Below are 25,247 nucleotides of genomic sequence, written 5' to 3'. Positions count from 1 at the left end.
CATGTGGAACAACATCCTGAACTTATTCATTCACTTCTCACCTGTCAAGGTAGGTGGAATATTGTCTTCAAGAGCTACACCAAAATGTCAGATCAGGAAAAAAAGTGACTTTCTACTTCTTAGCGTTCTTTAGTAATCAGCGGTGGAACGCAGGTCAGTTTCAGTAAAATATCACTTTCAACAAATTCCAAGCATAACTTCCACTTTGACACAAATATGGATTTAACCAAGCAACAACATACACACAAAATGCTTGTTGACATGAACATCATTTCTTTACAAATATAACCAACTATTTACACGGTTGACATTAGGAACGGAACGGTGTGCGCATGCGTTCCAAGGTCCCACGTCATCTGTTTGCCTCTTACGTATACCACGTATAAATCCATCTTTGGGATCCGAGGTCCCACGCCACACGTCATCTGTTTGCCTCTTATAGCACGTATAAATCCATCTTTGGGATCCGAGGTCCCATGCCACACGTCATCTGTTTGCCTCTTACGTATACCACATATAAATCCATCTTTGGGATCCAAGGTCCCACGCCACACATGATCTGTTTGCCTCTTATAGCACGTATAAATCCATCTTTGGGATCCAAGCAGTAATATGAAAACAGATGAGCCAACACCTGTTGAGGACGTAGCCGAAGAAATCGGAAAAAGGCTGACCGTGCTTCCTCGGAGGGACGGTGGCGGTCCTCGCTACGGTCTGCCGTCGGCGACCACGTTCCCGTCTTTGTCTTTGACGCGCAGTCGTCCGGTGGGGTAGCGCGTCTCCTGCCGTCCGTCGGCGTAGACCGTCTTCACGGTGCCGTCCGGATACGCTCTCATCTTGTAGTCCGCCGTGTGGACCTCCCTCTGGCCCGTGTTGAAATGGATCTCCTTGGTTCCGTCTCTGCCGGGACCACAACGCGACGGCCGTGAAGCTGAGCCGGCGAAAAGCCGAGCCGACGGGCATACGTACGGTTTGACATGCACGACGGTGCCGTCCGCCAGCACGCTCTCCTCGCTGCCGTCGGGAAAGACGTTCTTCAGCGTCTGGTCGGCGAAGGTGATCTCCTTGCGGCCGTCCGGGAAGTGCTTCTCTGCGGGGAGGAAGGAGACGGACCGTGAGATGGACGCTGCCTCGAAGCTTCTGACGGGGGACATGGGAGGCGTCTCACCGGTCTGGTTGTTGGGGAAATGCAGCACCTCCACGCCGTCCGGGTGGGTGATGTGCGTGGTCCTGGCATCCGCGTAGTAGTAGATCTGACGGGCACACCATTATTTCTTTTTCAAATGGACCCGGATAAGCGGAGGAAAATGGATGGATGGACCTGAGCGTCCTCTCATCGGCGGACTCACCACCCTGTGGTCGGCCGTCACCTCCTTGGTGTCACCGTTGAAAAACGTGACTTTGAGCACGACGCCGTCCGATGAAAGCTCCTTCCTGGTCCCGTTGGGGAAGATGACGACGCGGTCGCCGCCGGCCAGCACCTTCTCCACCTGGAATGATACGTATTCTTCTCTTTTCTTTCATATTTATGCCATTTGAAATGTAAATAAAGTTTTGAAAGATAAAGATTTTCCACATGATCTCAAAGCAAGCGCGGATCTTTGTTGACCTTGCCGTCGGGATACGCGATGACCTCCTGAGCGTCTTCTTCCTGCAGACGCTGGCTTGGTTGGCTGGCCGTCACCTCTCCCGGCTGCCGAAGGAGGACGGCTGGTGTTAACGCTGCCTGGGGTTCCATCACATCAGCACCAGGAGTGATGCCTCCTACCGGAGAGCAGCTACGGGAATCTTCCACCATGGACTGCTCCTGTGATACCTTCTTCCTGCCGGGCGCCTGCCAAGACCGCGATGATGATGATGATGATGATGAGGGGCCTGAGTCGCCAGGCTTCCTGAGACTGCTCTTCATTGCTGCACACACAAGTGATGAATAGTTAGTGCAGTATATAAAGCATACAGTAGATACATATATGTATGTATATATGATGAATAGTTAGTGCAGTATATAAAGCATACAGTAGATACATATATGTATATATGATGAATAGTTAGTGCAGTATATAAAGCATACAGTAGATACATATATGTATATATGATGAATAGTTAGTGCAGTATATAAAGCATACAGTAGATACATATATGTATGTATATATGATGAATAGTTAGTGCAGTATATAAAGCATACAGTAGATACATATATGTATATATGATGAATAGTTAGTGCAGTATATAAAGCATACAGTAGATACATATATGTATATATGATGAATAGTTAGTGCAGTATATAAAGCATACAGTAGATACATATATGTATATATGATGAATAGTTAGTGCAGTATATAAAGCATACAGTAGATACATATATGTATATATGATGAATAGTTAGTGCAGTATATAAAGCATACAGTAGATACATATACTATGTATATATGATGAATAGTTAGTGCAGTATATAAAGCATACAGTAGATACATATATGTATATATGATGAATAGTTAGTGCAGTATATAAAGCATACAGTAGATACATATATGTATATATGATGAATAGTTAGTGCAGTATATAAAGCATACAGTAGATACATATATGTATATATGATGAATAGTTAGTGCAGTATATAAAGCATACAGTAGATACATATATGTATATATGATGAATAGTTAGTGCAGTATATAAAGCATACAGTAGATACATATATGTATATATGATGAGTAGTTAGTGCAGTATATAAAGCATACAGTAGATACATATATGTATATATGATGAATAGTTAGTGCAGTATATAAAGCATACAGTAGATACATATATGTATATATGATGAGTAGTTAGTGCAGTATATAAAGCATACAGTAGATACATATATGTATATATGATGAATAGTTAGTGCAGTATATAAAGCATACAGTAGATACATATATGTATATATGATGAATAGTTAGTGCAGTATATAAAGCATACAGTAGATACATATATGTATATATGATGAATAGTTAGTGCAGTATATAAAGCATACAGTAGATACATATATGTATATATGATGAATAGTTAGTGCAGTATATAAAGCATACAGTAGATACATATATGTATATATGATGAATAGTTAGTGCAGTATATAAAGCATACAGTAGATACATATATGTATATATGATGAATAGTTAGTGCAGTATATAAAGCATACAGTAGATACATATATGTATATATGATGAATAGTTAGTGCAGTATATAAAGCATACAGTAGATACATATATGTATATATGATGAATAGTTAGTGCAGTATATAAAGCATACAGTAGATACATATATGTATATATGATGAATAGTTAGTGCAGTATATAAAGCATACAGTAGATACATATATGTACGTATATATGATGAATAGTTACCTTTGGGCACGTGTGCAGGATGCCTGCTGTCCTTGGAGCTCCCTCTAGTGGCGGCTGAAGTATTGCAGCTTGGAGGACTCTTACATTGTCAAGAAAAAAAGCTTGTACATTTACCAGGAAAAGAAGTAGTACATTTAGAAGGAAAAAAAATGGTACACTTATGCGGAATAAAGTCCTACATTGGCCAGAAAAAAAGTCATGAATTTACAAGAATAAAACCTTCTAATTTTATGAGTGAGAAAAATAGTATAAGAGAAAAAAGATGATGCATTTATGGGGACAAAAGTGGTAGATTTCCGAGATAAAAGGTCATATGAAAAGGTCACATACTCAGGGAAACAAAGCGTCACTAATGAGAATAAAGTCCAACATTTATGAGGATTAAAGTCAGACAAAGTACGAGAATAAAAACCTGTAATTTTTGGAGAAAAAAAAAACATAAATGTGCAAAAATCATAATTTATGAGAATGAAGTTGTATATTTATGATCGAAAAATTCAAGATAATTTTTTTTTAATATTACGAGAATAAAGTCATAAATGTGCAAAAATAAAGTAAAAAATAAGTGGTAATACGAGGAGAATAAAGTGGTAGATGGAAAGGACATAGGTGTTCCATGTAGGAGAATGAGGTGGTAGATGGAAAGGACATCCCATGTAGGAGAATGAGGTGGTAGATGGAAAGGACATCCCATGTAGGAGAATGAGGTGGTAGATGGAAAGGACATCCCATGTAGGAGAATGAGGTGGTAGATGGAAAGGACATCCCATGTAGGAGAATGAGGTGGTAGATGGAAAGGACATCCCATGTAGGAGAATGAGGTGGTAGATGGAAAGGACATCCCATGTAGGAGAATGAGGTGGTAGATGGAAAGGACATCCCATGTAGGAGAATGAGGTGGTAGTATGAGGTGTGATGGTGTCATAGGTGGGAGAGGGATGGAGCATAGGCCTTCGGGGAAGGAAGGAAGCGTTGCCATGGTAACAATGTGTATGCTATGAATGAGCAATAAGGGGGTGTCCAGCATGCGGTTGCGGGGGCAAACACTTACAGCAAAGGTGACTCCTTTGGTACCAGGAGGCCCACATTTCATGTCCCCCTCTGCTCCTGGAGAGTTCCTCTTCAAGGCACTGATGCGAAGCATCTCCAACGTGCGCACCTACCAAGACAAGAGACGGCGAAAAGAGGTCAGGGAGCCTTCGCCATAGCGCCCGCCACCATGGTGGGGCGTCACCTGGTCCCTCAGAGCGAGGTTGTCCCGGCGTAGAGAGTCCATCTGCTGGCGAAGGCGAGTGTGCGTGCACGACCAGCGGCTCTCCTTCTTCCTCAGCTCCTCCTGCAGGACACCCAGCTGCTCCTTCAGCACCTGACATCACCTTGGTTAGCTACAAAGATGACAGCACTCGCTTCCTCCTTTGGACGCTAAACACTCTTTCTTGGTAGATAACCTGTGGAAGATACTGTACTGATACAGTACTACCAGGTCACCTCAATACTATTATTTACTACTATTTCAATCATAAACCAAGGTAACCTGTGGAAGATACTGTACTGATACAGTACTACCAGGTGACATCAATCCTATTATTTACTACTATACTATACTTCTATTTCAATCATAAACCAAGGTAACGTGTAGAAGATACTGTACTGATACATTACTACCAGGTCACCTCAATACTATTATTTACTACTATACTATACTTCTATTTCAATCATAAACCAAGGTAACCTGTGGAAGATACTGTACTGATACAGTACTACCAGGTCACCTCAATACTATTATTTACTACTATACTATACTTGTATTTCAATCATAAACCAAGGTAACGTGTAGAAGATACTGTACTGATACAGTACTACCAGGTGACATCAATCCTATTATTTACTACTATACTATACTTCTATTTCAATCATAAACCAAGGTAACGTGTAGAAGATACTGTACTGATACAGTACTACCAGGTGACATCAATACTATTATTTACTACTATACTATACTTCTATTTCAATCATAAACCAAGGTAACGTGTAGAAGATACTGTACTGATACAGTATTACCAGGTGACATCAATACTATTATTTACTACTATACTTCTATTTCAATCATAAACCAAGGTAACGTGTGGAAGATACTGTACTGATACAGTACTACCAGGTGACATCAATCCTATTATTTACTACTATACTATACTTGTATTATTTAATGAGGGCATTTGAACATTTGAACATCCACTCCAAGCATTTTGAAGAACAAGGAAGCGGCGCCGTTGGCGTTACCTGTATCTCCTCCCGTTCTTTCTTGTCGGGCGTGGCTCGCATGGCCACGGCGTGCTTCTCAAAGAGTTTGCGTTCCCTCTGCAGCTTCCTGCTTTCTTCTTTCTTGTAGTCCTCGAAGCGAGTCAGCTGCTCGGCTCTCCGCTTCTCAAACGCCTCGCTCTCCCTCCTGGAAACCAAAAAGTGTGGAGCACGTACAAGCCAGGGACAGAGGACTTCCTGTGTGGATCAGCCGGATCACCTGAGGTTCTCCTGCTTCTTCTCATACTCTCGTCTGAGCTTGGCCAGCGCAGCGTTGTCCTTCTGGAAGCGCTCCATCTCCATCTCCAGCTGGGCCACCTTCTCCCTCAGCTGTGTGGAATGGACACACTGACCTGCACGCACGCACACGCATGAAGCTCTTCTGTTAGCACTGCTAAGTACCAGCTCAATGGAAGGCTAACATCTACTTGATTGACTGACAGCCCAGCCTTAAAAGGATGGAAGATCTCACCCGCCTCCTGGTCTGGCTTCTCATCCTGGGGGGGACACGGAGGTCGAGGTGCATTCAGGGTCTTTGGCTTGAGGGACGGGAACAGTGTCACCATGAGTTTGGAGGGAGGAGCTTCCGGCTCCCGATTGGTCGCTCCCGTGAAAACCGTGTCAGACACGCTGACCGCCATGTCGTCAAGGTCGCTCCACGTGTCTTCGTCGTCAAACACGACTTGGCCCAGTGGCGCGTCTTTGTCCTCCGTCAGCGTGGAGTCGATGCTGCTGATGACGTCGCTCTCGCCGTCTTCCGAATGCTGACAGACGGCGTCTTCATCCTGATAGGAGCGTCTGTCGTACGCCGGCTCAGGCGGAACGGGGAAGCAGCTTGGAAGGTCGCCCGGACTAACGGGTGGCGAGACAGAAGCTTCCGGCTCTTTAATGTCGACGCCGGCTGTTGATGTGGAGTCCTCTCCATCGTCAAACCTCACTTTGTTCTGCACAGCGCCGTGGCCGCCGCCGCCGCCGCCGCCGCCGCCGCCACCGCCACAAGGGCTTCCAGGACTGCAACGCTGCTCCCTGGTGGGCGGGCACTTGATGGGCGTGGATGACAAGCGTCTCTGGTGCAGCCCCGCCACACCGAGCAGCTTCTGGTTCTGCTGATCCATCTGGAGAACCTACAGGCCCCCAAAACCAACATGTCACGCCTTATCGTGAGGACACCACGATGGAACCATGTGATTCCTCCCAGCCAATCAAATAACCATCAAATATTATACTTAAAAATAATGGGAAACAATCACACCACGCATGAGGAGAAAGATCACCTTGGTGACAAAGGAGGAGGTGGAGGAGAAGGACAGCTCCTCGGCCGCTTGCTCCAGGAGTTCAAACTCTCCCAGCTCCATGCTCTCAAGCTGGCGCTCACACTCCCAGCGCTGCAGCTTCTCCACCAAGGATCCCTCCAAGGAGTCCTGCACAACTCCGGCGACCCCTCGCCCGTCCGCCAACTCCGGTGTTGGACTCTGTTGGGCCGGCCCCTCCTTCGTCACGGCGAGCTGACCGTGCTGCACATGTTTGCCGGGTAGAGCAATTAAAGCTACCGCGCTCCTGGCTGTGTTTTGTCTCTGGTGGCAGCCCAACACCTTCACCTGCGGCGCCTTGCGCTCAACTCTCAGATGCTGGGGCGGCGCAGTGGCGCCTCTCGGACGGTTTTCCTTGTTGAGGGTGGCGGTTTTACGCTGGACGGGAAGCCTCTGGAAGGCTGTTGTGCCACCTCCCTGAGTGAATGTGGGCCCGGAGTTTCTGGCCTGGGGTGTTGCTTTGGAATCCGTCGTTGTGTCCTCCGTGTGAAAAGAGAGCTTGCGGTTGTTGGCAAATCGGGACAAACCCTGGCCTCGCCTCAGGAAGGCCCTTTTGGCGGGGGCACAGTCCCCTCCGTTTGGCTTCTGGGAACATGATGACACATCAAAGGGATATGGAAGTTAAGTTTAAAAAACATCACATATCAGCATCATGTCACACGCACCATTATGCAGTCAACAGGGTGGTACATCCTTTACAATAGAAGATCTTTGCAGAGCTATATAACAAACACAATATCCTACATTCATGCATTCATTTTCTACCGCTTATCCTCACGAGGGTCACGGGGTGCTGGAGCCTATGCCAGCTGTCTTGGGGAGAGGCGGGGTCCACCCTGGACTGGTGGCCAGCCAATCACAGGGCACATATAGACAAACAACCATTCACACTCACATTCAATCCTATGGACAATTTGGAGTGGCCAATTAACCTAGCATGTTTTTGGAATGGGTTATGGACTGGTGTTACCAGTGTAGCGTTACATTCTATGTTACTGAAATAAATGCAACCCGGAAGTTCCAATATAGGGCAAAATACTGTTAGTATTACACGTCATCATGAAAGTATCTAACACCATCAAACCTTGCTGGAGCTTTGTGGAGGTGTTTTGAAGGGGGCTTTCTAGGCAGAATAGGTGCATGAATGGCTGCCTCTTTGCAGGGAAAGATGTGTGGTCATGTCTGACCAAAGGACTGTGGATGCCGGTCTAAGTGAAGTTTTTCCATGAGGTCACAACTTATTTTATTGGGAGGTGAGAGTCACGATAAGCCAGAGGGTTTGCAGAGACAGACATGTTTTTTTTCTTTCATTCCCGGCCTTCTGGGATACGGTTTAGTGGATCTCTGAGAAATGTTCTCTGACCTGGTGTTGCCGGCCAGATTTCAACCTCTGCTCCTCCAACCTCAGCTGCTCCTCCAGTAACTGCTCAAAGGTCTGCTTGCCTGCCGTGATGGGTCTGCACCACGACACACAAACAAAGTCAGTCATGGTGGTTCATATACCTTGAAAAGAAAGAATTCCAGGCTAGTTCTCGGCTAAATGAAATATACCTGTCGTTAAGCACTGATTCATCTTCTCTGCTGTTGTTGCAAGAAAAAGCCGTGTGATCACATTGTCTTGATGAAGCATCATCAACCTGCTTCTTGGGAGCATCAGCCCCGGTGCCTGAGGGAGCCACACAAAACCAAAGCTAAGAGCACTGACACTTTCATGCCGCTCTTGAAGAAAAAACTCCCACCATCCTTCTTGTCCTGCATTTCCACGCCACTCTGCAGCCCCGTGAGCGTGTCTTCCTGCTGGGGGTTCACTCCACACTTGGCTGAAGGGCTGCATTGGTTCAGTCTGGGACTGGAGGCCTCGGGTTCCGCTCCTAAACTCTCTAGGAGAGATGCAAGATTGCCAAAGTGCAATAGCAAGCATAGTACCAAGAAGCAAAGACGTCTGCACAAACCCTCTGTACGTAGATGGGATGTGTTCATCATTCCCAGGAGCCTCTGCTGCTCCTCCTGGAGGCGAAGGAGCTCGCCCAGTTGGTCGGCTTTAAGCTGCTCCTGCATGTGCTGCTGCCACCGCCTCAGCTGCAAAGACTGCATGTGTTCATGGTTGTGTACATATCGATTCTCCACCATTTTCCCCTTTTTGTCCTCCTACTCCTTCATTTTTCAACCGAGTCAGTATCAAATCGTTCCTCTTGATCTGGAATAGTGTGTGACCATTTTAGCTTTTTCAAAAATTCCTAGATTTCCCAAAATTCTCACTACATTTCTTAACCTATTCCACACATCCAGGGCTTCTACCTAGTATTAAAAATCGCATTCCACTTTTCCTTAGATCTCAATTACACTAAGTACTTCAGTGTTTTTCAACCAATTCTGACAATTGCAAAACCAAATCGTCCAGCACTATCCAGACATTAAGGCTAGTTTTCATAGTTAATACATTGGAATTTTCCCCCAAATTCCCACTTTTCCAGAAAACAAATGACCTCTGCTGCTACTTCCCCATGTCTTAACCCATTCACTTTATTCCAACATCACCTCATTCAACTAAGTCAGCACAAAAAAAATCCCACTCTTCCCAACATGTCCATTTTTCCACAATGCCTTTGATCTAATTCAATCAAAGGAATTGAGCAACTACTTTCAACAGATTCCAACCATTCCAGCATCAAACCATTCAATTCATGGTTCAGGACCTTTGTGCTATTATCACAGAATTCACGCTTTTCCCGACATTCCTATTTTTCCAATTCAAATTGTATACAAAATGTATTCTACAACTACTTCCAGATTTCTCAACACATTCCAACCGTTTCAACATCAACCTGGATACTTTCCTCGTTCCAATACGATCACTCACTTCAATACTCTTGACTACATTGTAAGACAGTAGTAATGCAGTAATGCAGTAGTCAAACAACACGACATGGACTGCTAGCATAGCATGGACTGTAGGCCAAATGCAAACTAAACAAACAATAATCCAAAACTATGTCGACTTCAAACGTCTGAATTGACCTCTTGGCGTTAAACAAGTCCGGTTTGTTCAACTATTCTTACCTCTTCCAGCTTCATCAAAATGGGGGCATCCCGAGGGTCGTTGGACATCTCGGCCAAACTGTGCGCCTCTCCATGTGAGGCCCCGGTGGGTCCGGCCCTGTGACTGCCACCGCCACCGCCACCGCCAGGCCCGTCTCCACCAGGCGCCCTGGACAGGTCATGCCCGCCGAGGCAGCTGCTGTTCGCCGAAGCCGGTAGGGGGGCGAAGTCCGAAGCGCAGGAGTCGCCTTCATCTGGCCGCAGGGGCGGAGAACCCGGGGTGGACGAGGGGGACGTGTACCGCGGGGCCTCCGCCAGCTCCGGGCCAGGGTTGAGGATAACACCGGCCCTGGTGCTGCTGGGCATCCAACGGGACAAAAAGTCCATCTGGGAGTATGGAAGTCCGGAGACTGGAGATGACATTGTGGCGGTCTTTGCTAATCCGGGGCTTGAGCGAGAGTTGATGGCGACGGGTATCCAAATGAACACTTCCTAGTCTGAAATAGCTGTATTAATAGGAGTTTGTGTCTCTTTAAACGAGTATGATTAACATACCGTGAATTCGGTGGTATGGCAACTTCACCTCCATTAGTTGTTAAATGCTTATAGTAACACAGGCGACGCCTCAACAAACACTCCAAAAGTCAACCTCAGACGCTTGAAAGCATTGTTAAAAGTGACTAAGACACACAGCTTACATACAAACGACAGAAGGTGAGGAACTGGGGTGGAACGAAGCTCTTAAAGCGTTAAAACAAGACAAACCTTCGAAACTTGCCGCCATGTCAAAACAAAGCCCGCTATTGGCAAGTTGTCATCAAAAGCAGCCAGCGACCATCGAAGGACGTCTTTCAAACGTGGTGTAAATCTCTAGCGCCACCTGCTGGATTGGAGTGAACCCCGAGGCTCTACTGAAAGTCAGCGTTAATTCAATCCTATTTAAAACGGCGGCGTATGTTGAGAATCCTTTCAGACGGTCAGGTTAGTTCAATTAACGCCTTTTAAAACTCCTGCTTGCATTTTTGTTCCTAAAAATGCATGCATGCACCATGTGCATCATTACCCTGGCTCAGTGGTTCTAAATGCCCCTAAATGTATTTATCTGTACTGTACAGACTGGACTCGAAAATATAACAAAATGGAGAGATGTGAAGCATACATGGTGTTCACTGTAGATATGTCCATGTTATAACCATAAATGTCTCGGTTCAATACCTCATGTGTATGTATTGTCACATTAATGCGGAACGCCAATAACGTCACTGTGTACCCTCTACTGCTCTAATTGGTGTAACACCTCTTATTATAACTAGGCCACGCCTTTCTACTTCCCTGTTGTTCGCAGTCTCGACGTTATTCGGCCTCATTTGACCGTAGCATATTTGATGTGACAGTAAAGTGCTGCAACTGTCTGTCGCCACTCTTCATCCACACGTACCACAATAAAAAGTAGTTTTCTTCTAAACGGAGAAATACAGACAAATATACACAGATTTCAAATAATTGTTTAAAATAATTGCGAAATGTCTAATAATATCGTACTACCAAGTGTTCTTGGATGTAGGTTTTGTCACCGTTGAAAGAAAAACAATTAGGGTTTATAATTTCTACGCGGCAGTGAAATAGGACTACAGGCTGTCGATCGGATGTAGACGATGTTGCACATGTGCCCATATCCGGATGAGGCGGCCCGCGCCGCATACTTCACAATAAAAGCCTAAACGGGCAACTTGATTCTTCCACTATGTTTACGCTTTCGACGTGTAGTTTTTGTAGTTGTATTAATCTTATTTTGAATAGCATAATAGTACATTTAGTACATTCGTTTTGTTTTACCCCTATTATTAATGGCCGATAGCAATAAATGTTTATACTGACATGCACAAACCGGATATTTCTTGTTGAGCTTTGTGATTGGTCCAGTCAAAAACGGATATATATATATATATATATATATATATATATATTTTTTTTGTTTTGAAAACGGGTATATGAACGTGCTCGATTCTTTTGGTCGCACTGACCGGTCGTATTGGCTACGTTATGGAAAAAGTTATATGCGAAGTGCACGGTGAGTCGTCACAATGTGTATTTTAGACAGTTCGTTTTATACAATTACTTTTATTTATTCATCGTTGTGTTAGCATGTTTCGGGGCGATGCCCGCAGGGTATGCCAAAAGTAAGGTTACAGTTGAATATAACATGTAAATGAGTTTATGTTGTCTTTTAGGTGGCGTGTGCATGCTAAAAACTGGAGTTAAAGATGGGCCCACCAAAGGCAAAAGCTTCTATGTGTGCGTGGAAAAGCATGGGTGTGATTTCAGCAGGAAAGCAAGGTTAGCATCTCTTTCACTATACATGTATCATGTTTCATGCTTCAAAGAAATGTTACAGCATTTTGAAATGTGTCAAATCCAGTCTGTGGTTAGTTCTATCTGACAAAGCATGCCTTGAACCTGAATGTGATGGGTCGTTCACTTCTCTACCCCAAATATTAAAGGGGACCACTTTTCTGACCTATGAAATGTGTTGGAATGTTGTATTGAAACGATGCATTTGGAAGTGAGCCCTGGAAGAAGTTTGGAATGGCCCTGAATGCTTGGTTTCAAAAGGCCAAATTGACAGAGGGGACTTCCTTATATGGTTCATAGTTGGGGGTCCCATTGGGCATCTGGCCAATCACAGCGGTGTGGGCGTGCCTGGAGGCAGGCTGAGGGTGGAATAAAATCAACAGAGCGTTTTGGGCAGGAAGCACAAATCCAAGGAAATACAGTTGCAATAGGTGAAGTTTTCTGTGCGGGTTATTGTGTGTAGCTGCTCTATAGGAGCCCACAACTCAATACAACGAGTTGGGGAGAGAGAGAGAGAGAGAGAGTAGCCATTTATGTACATTGTTTTGATAATTGAAAGGTCCAGGGAAGAAAGTCAAGTGATATTTTTCATGTTAATGCCTCACATTGCAGTGCAGCAGCACGTATCCTCGTGTCACATGACCCATACTTTAGCATGAAAATATCTGACCGTAAGCGTTATACGTGTTTGTTTGGTAGATTACCTTTCCAATTCATGAATCAGAGCTATGGAAGAGGGTAAAAGGTGTACAGAAGATGAATTGACTTTAATATTTCATATCTATCTGTTTGTTTTTTTTAGAACTGTGCTAGAATAACAATAATTTGTGCCTTGGACCGAATCTTTTTGTAGCATTACCCTGCCTCTGTCTCCTCTGTCAGCCTCTCCCCTTCCCACTGCCTCCAGCATGAAGAATCCATGGTGGAACTCCAAGCGCTGACCTCCAGCCAACAGCAACAGTGCAGCAGGTCAGAAACCTCATTTAGCGCTCTTAATTTCTGTGACATGTGAACCAATGTTACCAAATGTAATACTTTTGTACTTGTAAACCTGTTTGGATCAGTAGTAGTAGCTCAGAACTTCCTGTACTGTATAACGCGTGCAGCCAAGCCCTGTTTTCCTTCATTCAGCAATTTTTGTTCTTGAAAATGCTTCATTTAGGCCAAGAATTTTTGGGATTTGCTTAAATATGCCTATATTTGACTAATAACAGGCCATAGTCGACCACAAAGGAGTGATAATCAATTCCTGAAAAAGCATGATATAGCGAAGGAGTCATAATCGAGCCGGGATATTGCGAGGGATTGCCGTCATCGTAATGTTATGTATTGGTTTACAGAAGTAACACAATATTTCCTCACAAAATGAGTGTCAGAAGCACCAAACCTCGCCTGACTTGCTATTTAAGACTGCCGCCCCTCCAGGTTATTCTACAGGTGCATCGTGGGTAAAAAGGCAGGCCAGAAATGGTGTGGAAGCGTGCCTTGGACTGAGGTAAGATGCACACCTGGGGGTGCAACTGGCACCTCCCCATGTCAAATCCCGCCCCTTGTCTCTTCATTCTTTCACAGAAGAAGCATGAAAAACAGGCACAAGCTTCCTGCTTGCCGCTGGTTCGAAACCCCTTCAAGCTTCCTGAAAAAGTGGGTGAAGACTCTGAGTGGAAGAAGCTGCACTGCGCACCACGTGATGTGGAAGGAGGAGGGGAAGGAACGAGCTCCGTGGTGCAAAGAGAGAGTGACCAGAGAGCAAATGTGGAGAAGAAAAAGCAGATAGTGGCCGATACTCACAGAGGGGAGGAGCTTCCGGCGGGTCTGAAGCTGAAGAAGAGATCTGAGCAGGAGGAAGAAGACTTCAAAGCGTCCAGTGAGCAGGAGGAGCAAACACCTCCTCCGAGCAGTGCCAAAGCCGCAGAACAAACATCCCCGGATGTTCTCAAGGACTCCAACCGGCGGCCGGCGGCCAGGGCAGCAGCGAGCACCTCCACAAACTCGGGCGCCTCTGATGACGGCGACGAGCCAGGTCCACCCAGTCAAGGCGGAAGACGCCAGAAGGAAGAGGACGATGTGGTGTTTGTGTCAGTGACTCCCCCAGCTCAGAAAATTCCCCCCGCCTCCACCGTCCAAAAGACCCTGACCGCCTACCCGGGGTTTCAGCCTGCGTCCAAGGCCAACGGTCCGCTGAGGGATCCTCAAGGGATGCACAAGCTGCTGTCTGTTCAGCTACAGCAGAAAAAGGTGAGAAGTGGCTGTTAAGGAGGCTGGAAAATGTTCCCAAATGTTCCCAAATGTTCCCAAATGTTCACGCGGTTGTCTGGTCTGTCTGTGTGCCAGGCCACTCTGTCTGCAATCAATGTGGAGGCGCTGCCTGACAAAGGCGAGCGGTTGAGGACGCAGGTTCGAGAGCTGGAGGCAGCGCTGGAATCTCTGAGCCTGGCTTCCATGTCTCCACACGGTACCCGACCAAGACCTGCATCATCACATGGTTCCTGCTCCACCAGTGACTTAGCAGTGACTTAGCAGGACTTCCTTGAATCCTTTTAGAGTCGAGAGACGTGACTCCGCCGAGCAGCAGCGGCAACATCAACCCCTTCAGTCGTCCGGGGGGCGCCATTCTGCTTCCGGCCTCTCAGGCCCCGGCACCGGCTATCCAGTCTAGCCAGGGCTCTTGCCAGACGTATGGCGGTAAGGCCAGCATTTAGAGCAGCAACTCGTTGGCAGTTTGATAGACGGATGATCTCGCCACATAGATTTGCAGGACTTACGATCCGAGTCGGTACAATGGTGTGGAAGTCTTTCCTGCTTCCTGATTTCTTATTTGTTGTCACACACAAATGCTTCAGATCATCAAACCAAGGTCACCTCCGTCGTTGTAGGAGACTTGCAGTATGCGATGCCATGTGTATTGTTTTGGTTTGGTTGCACCGTGAGCAAGTGTGTGGTTGTGTTTGATGACCACCTACAGTACATATAGACGGCCCCTGTGACCCTTTGTTTTAACCCAATGTGGCCCGCTCTCCAAATAGCGCTCTCGTGATGTTGAGATGTTTCTCCAAGCCAGAGATGGAGATGGTAATGTAGTCTGTGGCGTTTGCAGCCGCCGCCCACGTCCCGGCCTACTATGGCGGCAGGATGACGGACGACCGTCTTCTGGCGGTGAAAAATGCCACCTGTGAGGCCATCGATCACCTGCACAAGTCACTGGAGTCCTGCCCCTCCCCCGACACGGAGGCCCCGGACCCCAAAGGCCTGAAGGTTACAAATGCAAAGCAGAACATCTGTCATCTGTCTAGTTCTAATCCTGAATTGGATTTGTGCAGGTGTCCCTCCTGGCCCATCAGAGGAGCGCTCTGGCCTGGCTGCTCTGGAGAGAAACCCACAATCCGTGTGGAGGAATTTTGGGTGCGAGGAATGATGGAGGATGCATTGACCTGATTTCTTTTTAATGTGTGCTCCTCCACGCAGCGGACGACATGGGCCTGGGCAAAACACTGACGATGATTGCGCTCATTCTGGCCAACAAGGTCAAACCCAAAGGAGATGGGGAAGAAGAAGAAGAGGAGGAGGAGGAGGGCGTGAAGAAGAAAGGGGACTGGCTCTCTAAAACTGGTAATTTTCTCATGACATTTGGTTAGAGCAGAGAACAGAGGTGCTGGAGATACAGTGTGTGTGTGTGTGTGTGTGTGTGTTTGCTTATGTATTGCTCCAGACGGCCACATTGTGCCCTCCAAAAGCACCCTGATCATCTGCCCTGCCTCACTGGTGCATCACTGGAAGAAAGAGATAGAGCGACACGTCAAGACGGCCAAACTGACCGTCTATTTGTACCACGGGCCCGACCGCAAGAAGTGCGCCAGAGTGTGAGGGAACAGACATGCATAAACACAACATACTGTACCACTCACCGCCAATACACACAACATACTGTACCACTCACCGCCAATACACACAACATACTGTACCACTCACGGCCAGTGTTGGTACCATTGTTGGTGCCAGTATAGATACCAGTATTGATGCCAGGCTATGCAGCAGCTAATGCCACTGCATGCATTTCACAAGAGCAAGATTAGACAAATACACAAATCCCTCGCCACTTCACTTTATCACATTTTCCCCCCAAAGATATTGATGAATAAATGGTGCTCTTTCTGGGTGTAATATGGTCTATTATTAGTCAGAGCATATGCACAATAAAGCAAATGTTACATATTTTTGCCAAAAATGTTTCTCCCTTAAAGTTTCATTTTGTGTTCAGTGGAACTGGTAAACTTTGACCCTAGTATACTAAATACTACTGATTGTAGTTCACACTTCATGTCGTTTATCATGAAATCATTTCCAATTCATTGAGGCAAAAACATCATTGGTCAGTCGTACACATCCTGGTTTGGAGGGACCGGTGCCCCCGAGCCATGGATGGATTCCTGTCCTTGGTTTGATCCATGCTGCGGCTTCTCCATCTGCATTTGTACTTCCAAAGCCCCCGTAACATCAACAGGTCGTAACCCCCCTGTCGCCCATCAGGTTGGCAGGTCATGACGTGGTGGTCACCACGTACAGTTTAGTCTCCAAGGAAGCGCCTGTCCAGACGGAGAAGCCCCAGAAGGAAGGCGGCGACGTGGTGAGTCAAAGCTTCCAAGCACGACCGGTCGGTGCTGGTTAATGCATCATAGCCTATCATAACAATTCCCACATTTTCCCTCCTGTGGTTCCCCAGCCCGCACGCTCCGGGCCTCTCCTGCGAGTGGCTTGGTCCCGCGTGATTCTGGACGAGGCCCACAACATCAAGAACCCCAAGGTGCAGACCTCCATGGCCGTGTGCCAGCTGAGGGCGGGCGCCCGCTGGGCCGTCACGGGCACGCCCATCCAAAACAACCTGCTGGACATGTACTCTCTGCTCAAGTAAGACCGGCTCAGTTGGCACCTCGATGGTGGATCGGCGGGAACGACTGCCCGTTTTCCACTCTGCAGGTTTCTGCGCTGTTCTCCGTTTGACGAGTACAAACTTTGGAAGGCGCAAGTTGACAACGGCTCCAAGCGCGGCAGGGAGAGACTCAACATCCTGACCAGGACTCTGCTGCTGCGGCGCACCAAAGACCAACTGGACTCTTCCGGAAAACCGCTGGTAGAGGTCATCTCAGTTCATTGGCACGCCACACGGAGGAGCTGATCGTCACGCCAAATGTTTCAGGTGTCGCTTCCCAGTCGGACCTGCAAGATGCATCAACTCAAACTGTCTGTGGATGAGCAAGCGGTCTACAACGTCGTCTTTGACCGATCCAGGTGAGCCTGCGTGGGCTGTGGGTGTAAGTGTTGGGTCAGGAAAGGTGACGCGTCATTTGGTGATCTGGTCATTCTAGATCTACCCTGCAGAACTACCTGAAGAGGCATGAAGGGAACGACATGAAGAGTGGAAGCAGCGCTCCTTCAAATCCCTTCCACAGAGGTGGGACTTGAAGCGTTGATTCTCTAAACGGGAGGACTGCATATATTCATATTAATAGCCACAGATGCTCAATATTGGCTTTATTAGCAATACGGATAGCAAGACTAGCAAGACGGAAGCTCTTCCCTGAAAACCGGAGTGGTGGAACGCACACGTAAAAATAATAGCATGTCTCAAGGTACCCAAAGCTCTTCACAACGAATTGAACCCATTACCGAGTCACGCCGCAGTGGTGGGCTACACCTGTAGACACAGCTGCCGGGGGGTAGTCCCTCCAACCGCCACCAACCATGCATACACCAGCATGGGCAGCACTGGGGGGAAGGTGGGTCAGGTGTCAGGGACGGCAACCGTGACTGGATGGGGGAGCGAGAATGGATCCGCCAACCTTCATAGGTTTCTGGACGAGCCACTTGTCATGCTTTTCTTCCTGAAGTGATATTAGATGACAAACATTGCGCTTTATCTTTGGTGCTTCCACTTAAAAAGCTAAAGTGTGAGTGTGTGCGTGTCTTTGTTCACGTCCATCCGCCCCGCCTTCCTCCAGGCGCCCAAGAATTTGGCATTTCCCAGGCTGACCCGGCCCTGTCCAGCTCCCAGCAGCCTAAGCAGGCCTCCAGCACCATCCACATCCTGTCGCTCCTACTGCGTCTCCGCCAATGCTGCTGCCACCTGTCACTGCTCAGAAAGGTAAACACACGCACACACGGTGGACGGCGCTGTGTCCAAAACGGGATTGTCACTTCCTGTGGCATCTGCTTGCTCAGACCCTGGACTCGTCTGAGCTGCAAGGGGACGGCATCGTCTTGTCCCTGGAGGAGCAGCTCAGCGCTCTCTCGCTGTCATCCAGCCCCTCGCCGTCGGACGCCGCCACCACCAAAGACGTGTGCTTGAACGGCACACCTTTCGCATCGCTGCTGTTTGAGGAAGGCAACAGGAGCACCAAGGTGAGCAAATTGTCGTGACTGGAGTTGTGACGTGTGAATCACTTTGAATGTGGTTTCTCCGCCCAAACTCAGATTTCTGCCATCGTTGCTGAGCTGGAGGCAATCAGAAGGAAGAGCGATGATCAGAAAAGGTAACGTTTGGCATTGGCTGGGCGACTGAATGACCTCACCAGCCCCTCACCATCCAGGTTGATGTTTGTGGAGCCGCGCCCACTTCCAGTAGCGTTAAAGCAACTCCTGGTGGAACTTGGAAGGAAACCAATGCCTGTCTTATTTTTCTTGTCTGACAGCGTGATCGTGTCCCAGTGGACCAGCATGCTGGACATCGTGGCCGTCCACCTGCAGCAGATGGGCCTGCGTTGCGCCACCATTGATGGGACCGTCAACCCCAAGCGCCGCATGGACCTGGTGGAAGAATTCAATACCGACCCCGGAGGACCGCAGGTGATCACATTTTGAGTCTCTGATGTGGGCCGGTGTAAGAACCGCCATGAACCTCTGTGTCCCAGGTGATGCTGGTGTCTCTCTGTGCTGGCGGCGTGGGTCTCAACCTCGTGGGCGGGAATCACCTCTTCCTTATCGACATGCACTGGTGAGTAGAGCTAGCAGATAAGGTCATGCAGCTGTGGACTGGTGAGACTCCAGATAGAACTAGAATGCTGAAATGAATAGCATAGCCTTCATATATGGATGCCAATGTGATGCATTCATTGTCGTCGTCTACACGGGTATTGGAATGGAAGAGAACCTCCTCGTGTGCGGTGACGTGCATCTCTACCATGCTTTTGTCGTTTTACTGGCTTGGTTGTATCTTTTCTACAGACAGACGTAAAAATGTTGATATGTTGACAGGAACCCGGCCTTGGAGGACCAGGCCTGTGACAGGATCTACAGAGTGGGACAGCGCAAGGACGTCACCATCCACAGGTAATAAGCACGCTGCAGGTGCTTTCAAGTCAACAGGTTACTTTTTGCTGTAAACCATTCAGAGCCACACCGATGCTTTCCTGTCGCTAACGCTGCGTTTCGATGCCTCCAGGTTTGTGTGTGAGGGCACGGTGGAGGAGAAGATTTCCACACTCCAGGTGAGGAAGAAGGAGCTGGCCCAAAATGTGCTGTCGGGGACCGGGAGCACCTTCACCAAACTCTCCCTGGCTGATCTCAGGATCATTTTTGGTGTTTGACATGACGGGCTCCCCCATAAGTTTTTTTTTTTTTAATTTGGATATGGATTTTTTTCTTTTATATGTTTTATTTTAGTCCGCACGGTAGTCCAGTGGTTAGTATGTTGGCCCCACAGTAAGGAGACCAGGAAGACCTGGATTAAAATATCTCTTTGGGGTTTCATGTTCTCCCCTTGCGTGCGTGTTTTCTCCATGTTGGGTTAAACTGTGACTCCAAATTGCCCATTCTTTATCTCCACGTGCCCTGCCATTGGCTGGCCCCCAGTCCAGGGTGTCAGCTGGGGTAGGCTCACTAATGACGATAACATTTGTTGATGGCTTTCTTTGTTGTTGTTTGTTTCTGTATGTGGGTACGCCACATCTTCATTATTTTATCTCCTTTTCTTTTATACTGTAGATTGTACAGTGTATATACATATATAAAACAATAAAGTATATTGAAAATAATTGTTTGAAATGTTTGCACATAGATTCCAGGTATGTTTGTGCTGCCTTGTATATAAGAAAACGTGGCAATATTGACAATCATTCTGAAAAGGTCGAATAAATGAGCACACTTAACTAAATCACCGTACCTCTTTTGTAACATCGTGCATTGAAAATACATTTAAACTTTGTTTTATGCTAACGCTTACATTTAGTTGAAGCCGCTTGATGAAGGGGGTTCTCCCGGAGATTCGGCCGTGCACTTGAAGGCATCACACCGAGGGCGGTGCAGGTCTGAGCAGCTTAGCCAGCAAGTTAGCTTAGCTTGTTAACCAGTGGAGCTAATCTCCGCGGCCAGCTCCTCTTCGCGTCGCGCCGCTTCAGTACGGCCACCACCCGAAGCACACCGCGGGACAATGGAGGGAGAAATTCACAAAATGGAGCCCACGGAAAGTGAGCAAGACGAGGAGGAAGATGTATACGAAGTGGAGAGGATCATTGACATGCGTGTGGAGGAGGTAATGCTAGCTAGTTAGCTCAATGCTAACTTAATGCTAAACATCTCCGGTATGGCTTTTGCACACTCCGGCCCGCAACGATGCCGCGTTCGAACATAGCACATCACCATGCGTGACATTTAGTGCTCGTCGGTGTGTGCGGAATTGTGGTGCCGCTTCCCCTGCTGATGCTGACGATGGAGGCTTCGTGGAGCCGTGGCTGTGTTGTGGCCTTTCCGCCGACACTTGCAACCTTGTCCGCATTCTATGACGGTTCATACCGCAATAAAACACTTGCAATGCACATTATCATCTGCTCCCTCTCCCTTAGATGGACCAGGCTGTTTTCCACCAACCGCATGAATACATTTGCAGTATGATCTTCCCAACTCCAAATCTAAGCTAAGCTTCATTAAACATCGCTACTAAACGAGCCAATCATGTTCTTATTCATACAATAGCGTGGTTTAAGGCCATATAAACAGAGAGGAAATGATATCATGGGGGGGTCAGAGGTTGCAAATGATGATTGAGGGTTGCTCATGATAATGATGATGATAATAATAATCACAATGCCTGAACCGTGTCCCAGGGGGAGGTGCTCTACAGAGTGCGCTGGAAGAACTACTGCTCGGATGACGACACCTGGGAGCCCGAGGCCCACCTGGAGGACTGCCGGGAGGTGTTGTTAGCGTTTAAGAAGGCCGCCACTGACGCCAAGAGAGAAGCGGAGGCCAGGAAGGTTGTGGTAAGTCGAACTCCATTTCTTTTCTCACTAGGGTTGGGCTTCCAGTCTCCAGCATTCCCATTCTCCCGGGATCATTCATATGTAGGGATGCTCCGATCCATCGGATCCAAATCATAGTTTGGAAGTATTTAAGTTTTGAAGAAATATCTTAAGACATCCGGTGATTGAACAAGTCTGAAAGTTCCCTTTCTTCAGTGTTTGAAGGACACTTTTTAGCTTGTCTCTTCTCCTCGGGAGCAGGGTCATCCCGGAGCACATTCCAACAGCAGGCAGCTAGCATAGATGCGTTCCACTTCCCTGATATCTTTTCCCCATAGCTGCAATGTCCTGGTGGAATCCTTCCCGTGCTCATCACTTACTGTACTGTCCACAGGTCAGTGAAAAGAAATCTAGATGGGAATGCAAAATGTGTCTCTTCGGTGACCTGTTGCAACCGAGGGCTTTGCTTTGCCACCAGCTGCTTATAATGATCTGCCTTGTTGTTGCCAAGAAACTCTGATGCAAAAGTCAATTTCTGCCAGCGTTCCACTTTCTGCAAATAACAACAAAACGTTTGATGTCAGAAGTCTAGACATTAAAACGAATGTATTGGAATGTGCAGACAGGCTTTCAGGAAGAACTGCTTGCTTGTAGACACACGGTCTGCTCCCATCAACTCCGGTTGTTGTCTTCTTTTGCATACCTTTCCTATTTTGACCCAATACGATAGCCAATCTGCACTTGTGCCTTACTTTGTCTTTATTAGTCACCTGATCTAAGAAAAATGTCTCTACTTTTGTTCCGGAAGCATTTTCTTGTAGTCCCGTGGTTATCGACAGCCAGTTGTTGCTTAGTTAAAGACCAGTTATTAATACCCGAGGCAAAAGTCCTGGCCACTTCTGCCAGTGTTGGGGATCGTGCTGCATTGTTTTGGACAGGGGACAACACAAGCTTTGAAAGTCTTTCATTTTTCATGATGTTGACTCTAAACCTAGACAGACCGAATAGAAATATGAGAACTATTCTTTAGATTTTTGAGTTTTTGCGGTGTTGAAGCTAAAATGAAGACTACTATTACTACTACTACTACTACTACTACTACCACCACCTACCCACTGTGGCATAGCACATTAGGGCTGCTACGTGATATTATTCATCAATACATACAGTATTGTCTGCTAGGAATGACCAGCTACTGATGGCTGGCCTAAAATGTTTGGATTTTCCAACTTTTTGCAGCTTAACCCTTTCACAACCAGCGCTGTAGGTTTTTTTCAACCTGAACGCCCCATCCCATAGACGTCTTTTTCCTTTTTTAGCGACATGGGCAAAAAGAGGTGATGACGCAGTATTAAGATGTAAAAAGGGCATTTGATTTGAGGTCGGCACACATCTCTCCCACGTATTGACGGGCTCCTCAGCAAACTGGAGGTGGAACAGCATGGAGGAGTGTAGCGTGCAGGTTGTGCATTGAAGGGAATGTAACACACAGTTCAGATCCAAGTGGGAAAATTGTAAATCGTGTTTTGTGTCTTATTTGTAAAGAAACGTTTATTTTTAATGTCAAACAACCATATTATGTATTGTTTATGTTGTGGCATTGTTGTTTAGATGTTTTGGCAAAATATATATATGGCTACATTGGTTATGCTTCTGTTGAGAAGTTACAAAGCATGTACCAGCCTACCAGCATACCATCCTACCAGTGTACCAGCGTACCAGCCTACTAGTGTGTTAGCCTACCAGCATACCATCCTACCAGTGTACCAGCCTACCAGTGTACCAGCCTACCAGTGTACCAGCCTACCAGTGTACCAGCCTACCAGCATACCATCCTACCAGTGTACCAGCCTACCAGCGTACCAGCCTACTAGTATGTTAGCCTACCAGGATACCATCGTACCATCGTACCAGCGTACCAGCCTACCAGCGTACCAGCGTACCAGCATACCAGCCTACCAGCCTACCAGTGTACCAGTGAGTTTTGAGAATGTGCCATCTCACTTCTGTTTGTAGCAGAAACCGCTGCCCGCAAAGAGCGACGTGTTTGACGCCGACTCGGAGAGTGACAGCGACAAAGATCGGCCCAGCGCGGCGCCCGTCAAGAAGAAGAAAAAGAAGAAGGTGCGGGAAGAGGAGGAGGAGGAGGAGGAGCTGCAGCCCCGGAAGGAGAAGAAGAAGAAGAAGAAGAAAGATAAGTGGAGGGATGAGTTCAAGCCCGTGCCGGCGCCGGAGACCGACGAGGACGAGGTGATGCCGCCGTCCCCTTCCCTGCCGAAGGAGAAGCCGGCAGAGCAAAAAAAACGTCTGATTGACTCGGATGACGAGGACGATGAGCCGGCTCCACCAAAGAAACCCAAGAAAGACAAAGGCAAAGATGGAGGGAAGCACAGGAAAGACAGAGGGGAGGAGGGGAAGAAGAAGAAAGCAAAGAGAGAACAGAAGCTTGAGTCTTCTGAAGACGACGCCCCTGCCGCCCCCCACGAGGACGATCTAAGTGAGGGCCTCTCAGACTCCCAACAGGAGGAGGAGACACAGGCCGAGGCTGTGACAAAACCCCCTGAGAAGGTCCGCGGAGACGACAAATCCAAACACAAGAAGGGCAAGTTGGATGTCAAGCTGCAGGGCATCAAGGATCTCATCCAGGACAGGAAGGGCAAGAAGACCGAGGTCTTGCTGAAGGAGAGCAGCCTCCACAAACTGAAGAGCCTCACGTCCAAAGGCAGGGAGGAGGCCGGGCGGCACTCGTCCGACTCCAGCGACAGCTCCAGCCTGCACAAGAAGGCCAAGAGCAAGAGTCAGGAGGGCGCCTCCGCACCGACCAAGACCCCCTCGTCCACCTCCGTGACCTTGTCCGGCACCACAGTAGGCAAGGTCAAAGAGGACGAGGCCTCCAAAGACGACTCGTCGGGACAGAAAGACGCCAAAGGCTCTACCAACCTGTTTGAGACCTTCTTGTTGAACTGCGAGGCAAAGGACAGAGCCCCCCGGAGGCCGCCAACGCACCCGGCCACCTCAGACCGGAGCAGCAACAAGCCCCCCAAGGTAAGACCCTCAGTTCCTGCATCTTCAGGCTAATGTGGGGGCATATCGGGATGAGGGTACATCATGTACGTACCTGCATCTTCAGGCTAATGTGGGGGCATATCGTGATGAGGGTACATCATGTACGTACCTGCATCTTCAGGCTAATGTGGGGGCATATCGGGATGAGGGTACATCATGTACGTACCTGCATCTTCAGGCTAATGTGGGGGCATATCGGGATGAGGGTACATCATGTACGTACCTGCATCTTCAGGCTAATGTGGGGGCATATCGGGATGAGGGTACATCATGTACGTACCTGCATCTTCAGGCTAATGTGGGGGAATATCGGGATGAGGGTACATCATGTACGTACCTGCATCTTCAGGCTAATGTGGGGGCATATCGTGATGAGGGCACTTTAGTTAAGTCGTGCTGTTCCCCATTTCAATCTATCTAGGATAGACGGGGGGAATTCTATGGAAAAGACTAGACTAGGAAGTTGGCTACATGGTGACCGAGTTTCAAGTCTGTCCTGGAGAGTACATGAAGTTGTCTCAACAAGGTTCCGGGTCAGCCGGTAGTCCTGTGCTGATCAAATACACAGG

At 47.5% G+C, this 25,247-nt stretch overlaps 3 protein-coding genes and 1 long non-coding RNA gene across 9 annotated transcripts in view; 2 read left to right on the top strand and 2 right to left on the bottom strand.

Moving 5' to 3' along the window:
• Positions 1-204: 204 nt before the first annotated feature.
• cpap (centrosome assembly and centriole elongation protein) lies at positions 205-10,955 on the bottom strand. Of its 5 annotated transcripts, none has more exons than XM_058083004.2 (18): positions 10,052-10,955; positions 8,944-9,079; positions 8,731-8,871; positions 8,543-8,657; positions 8,355-8,448; positions 6,956-7,576; positions 6,154-6,805; positions 5,902-6,034; positions 5,664-5,829; positions 4,618-4,749; positions 4,435-4,542; positions 3,384-3,462; positions 1,769-1,911; positions 1,610-1,693; positions 1,350-1,490; positions 1,169-1,253; positions 970-1,090; positions 205-900 (listed from the first exon to the last, which is right to left on the bottom strand). In XM_058083004.2, exons 1-18 carry the CDS (start codon positions 10,451-10,453, stop codon positions 708-710), a joined length of 3,546 nt encoding a protein of 1,181 aa, XP_057938987.2. In that variant the 5' UTR covers positions 10,454-10,955; the 3' UTR covers positions 205-707. The 5 variants fall into 5 exon arrangements, with proteins under 5 accessions (XP_057938987.2, XP_078651382.1, XP_057938985.2 ...); XM_078795256.1 differs by having other exon boundaries at positions 1,610-1,911; positions 10,052-10,527; positions 10,586-10,955; XM_058083002.2 differs by having other exon boundaries at positions 1,610-1,911.
• A 1,042-nt stretch (positions 10,956-11,997) lies between these two features.
• ttf2 (transcription termination factor, RNA polymerase II) lies at positions 11,998-20,492 on the top strand. The gene is made up of 23 exons (XM_058083007.2): positions 11,998-12,101; positions 12,262-12,367; positions 13,265-13,351; positions 13,808-13,877; positions 13,955-14,620; positions 14,717-14,837; positions 14,927-15,067; positions 15,480-15,637; positions 15,703-15,784; positions 15,848-15,991; positions 16,092-16,242; positions 16,910-17,006; positions 17,103-17,287; positions 17,357-17,510; positions 17,577-17,668; positions 17,746-17,831; positions 18,379-18,521; positions 18,599-18,778; positions 18,851-18,909; positions 19,069-19,222; positions 19,288-19,370; positions 19,631-19,705; positions 19,818-20,492. Exons 1-23 carry the CDS (start codon positions 12,074-12,076, stop codon positions 19,960-19,962), a joined length of 3,207 nt encoding a protein of 1,068 aa, XP_057938990.2. The 5' UTR covers positions 11,998-12,073; the 3' UTR covers positions 19,963-20,492.
• LOC144901541 (uncharacterized) lies at positions 18,362-21,191 on the bottom strand. The gene is made up of 3 exons (XR_013629592.1): positions 20,598-21,191; positions 19,275-19,437; positions 18,362-19,183 (listed from the first exon to the last, which is right to left on the bottom strand). It is a non-coding gene; the product is annotated as an uncharacterized LOC144901541 (long non-coding RNA).
• Positions 20,635-25,247, top strand: part of mphosph8 (M-phase phosphoprotein 8) — a 20,151-nt gene continuing 15,538 nt past the window's right edge. The window contains exons 1-3 of one of the 2 annotated variants that reach the window (XM_058082993.2): positions 20,635-20,906; positions 21,478-21,633; positions 23,629-24,657. In XM_058082993.2, the coding sequence (XP_057938976.2) occupies positions 20,805-20,906; positions 21,478-21,633; positions 23,629-24,657 (1,287 nt within the window). In that variant the 5' untranslated portion in view covers positions 20,635-20,804. The remainder of the gene's footprint in view (positions 20,907-21,477; positions 21,634-23,628; positions 24,658-25,247) is intronic. The other variant, XM_078795255.1, reaches the window with a different exon arrangement.

The sequence above is a fragment of the Doryrhamphus excisus genome, linkage group LG12 (assembly GCF_037039965.1).
Source record: "Doryrhamphus excisus strain RoL-2023G ecotype Guam linkage group LG12, RoL_Dexc_Guam_v1.1, whole genome shotgun sequence".
Lineage (NCBI taxonomy): Eukaryota > Metazoa > Chordata > Actinopteri > Syngnathiformes > Syngnathidae > Doryrhamphus > Doryrhamphus excisus.
The sequence above is the reverse complement of the archived record's forward strand: the minus strand, read 5'-3'. Positions and strand labels throughout refer to the sequence as shown.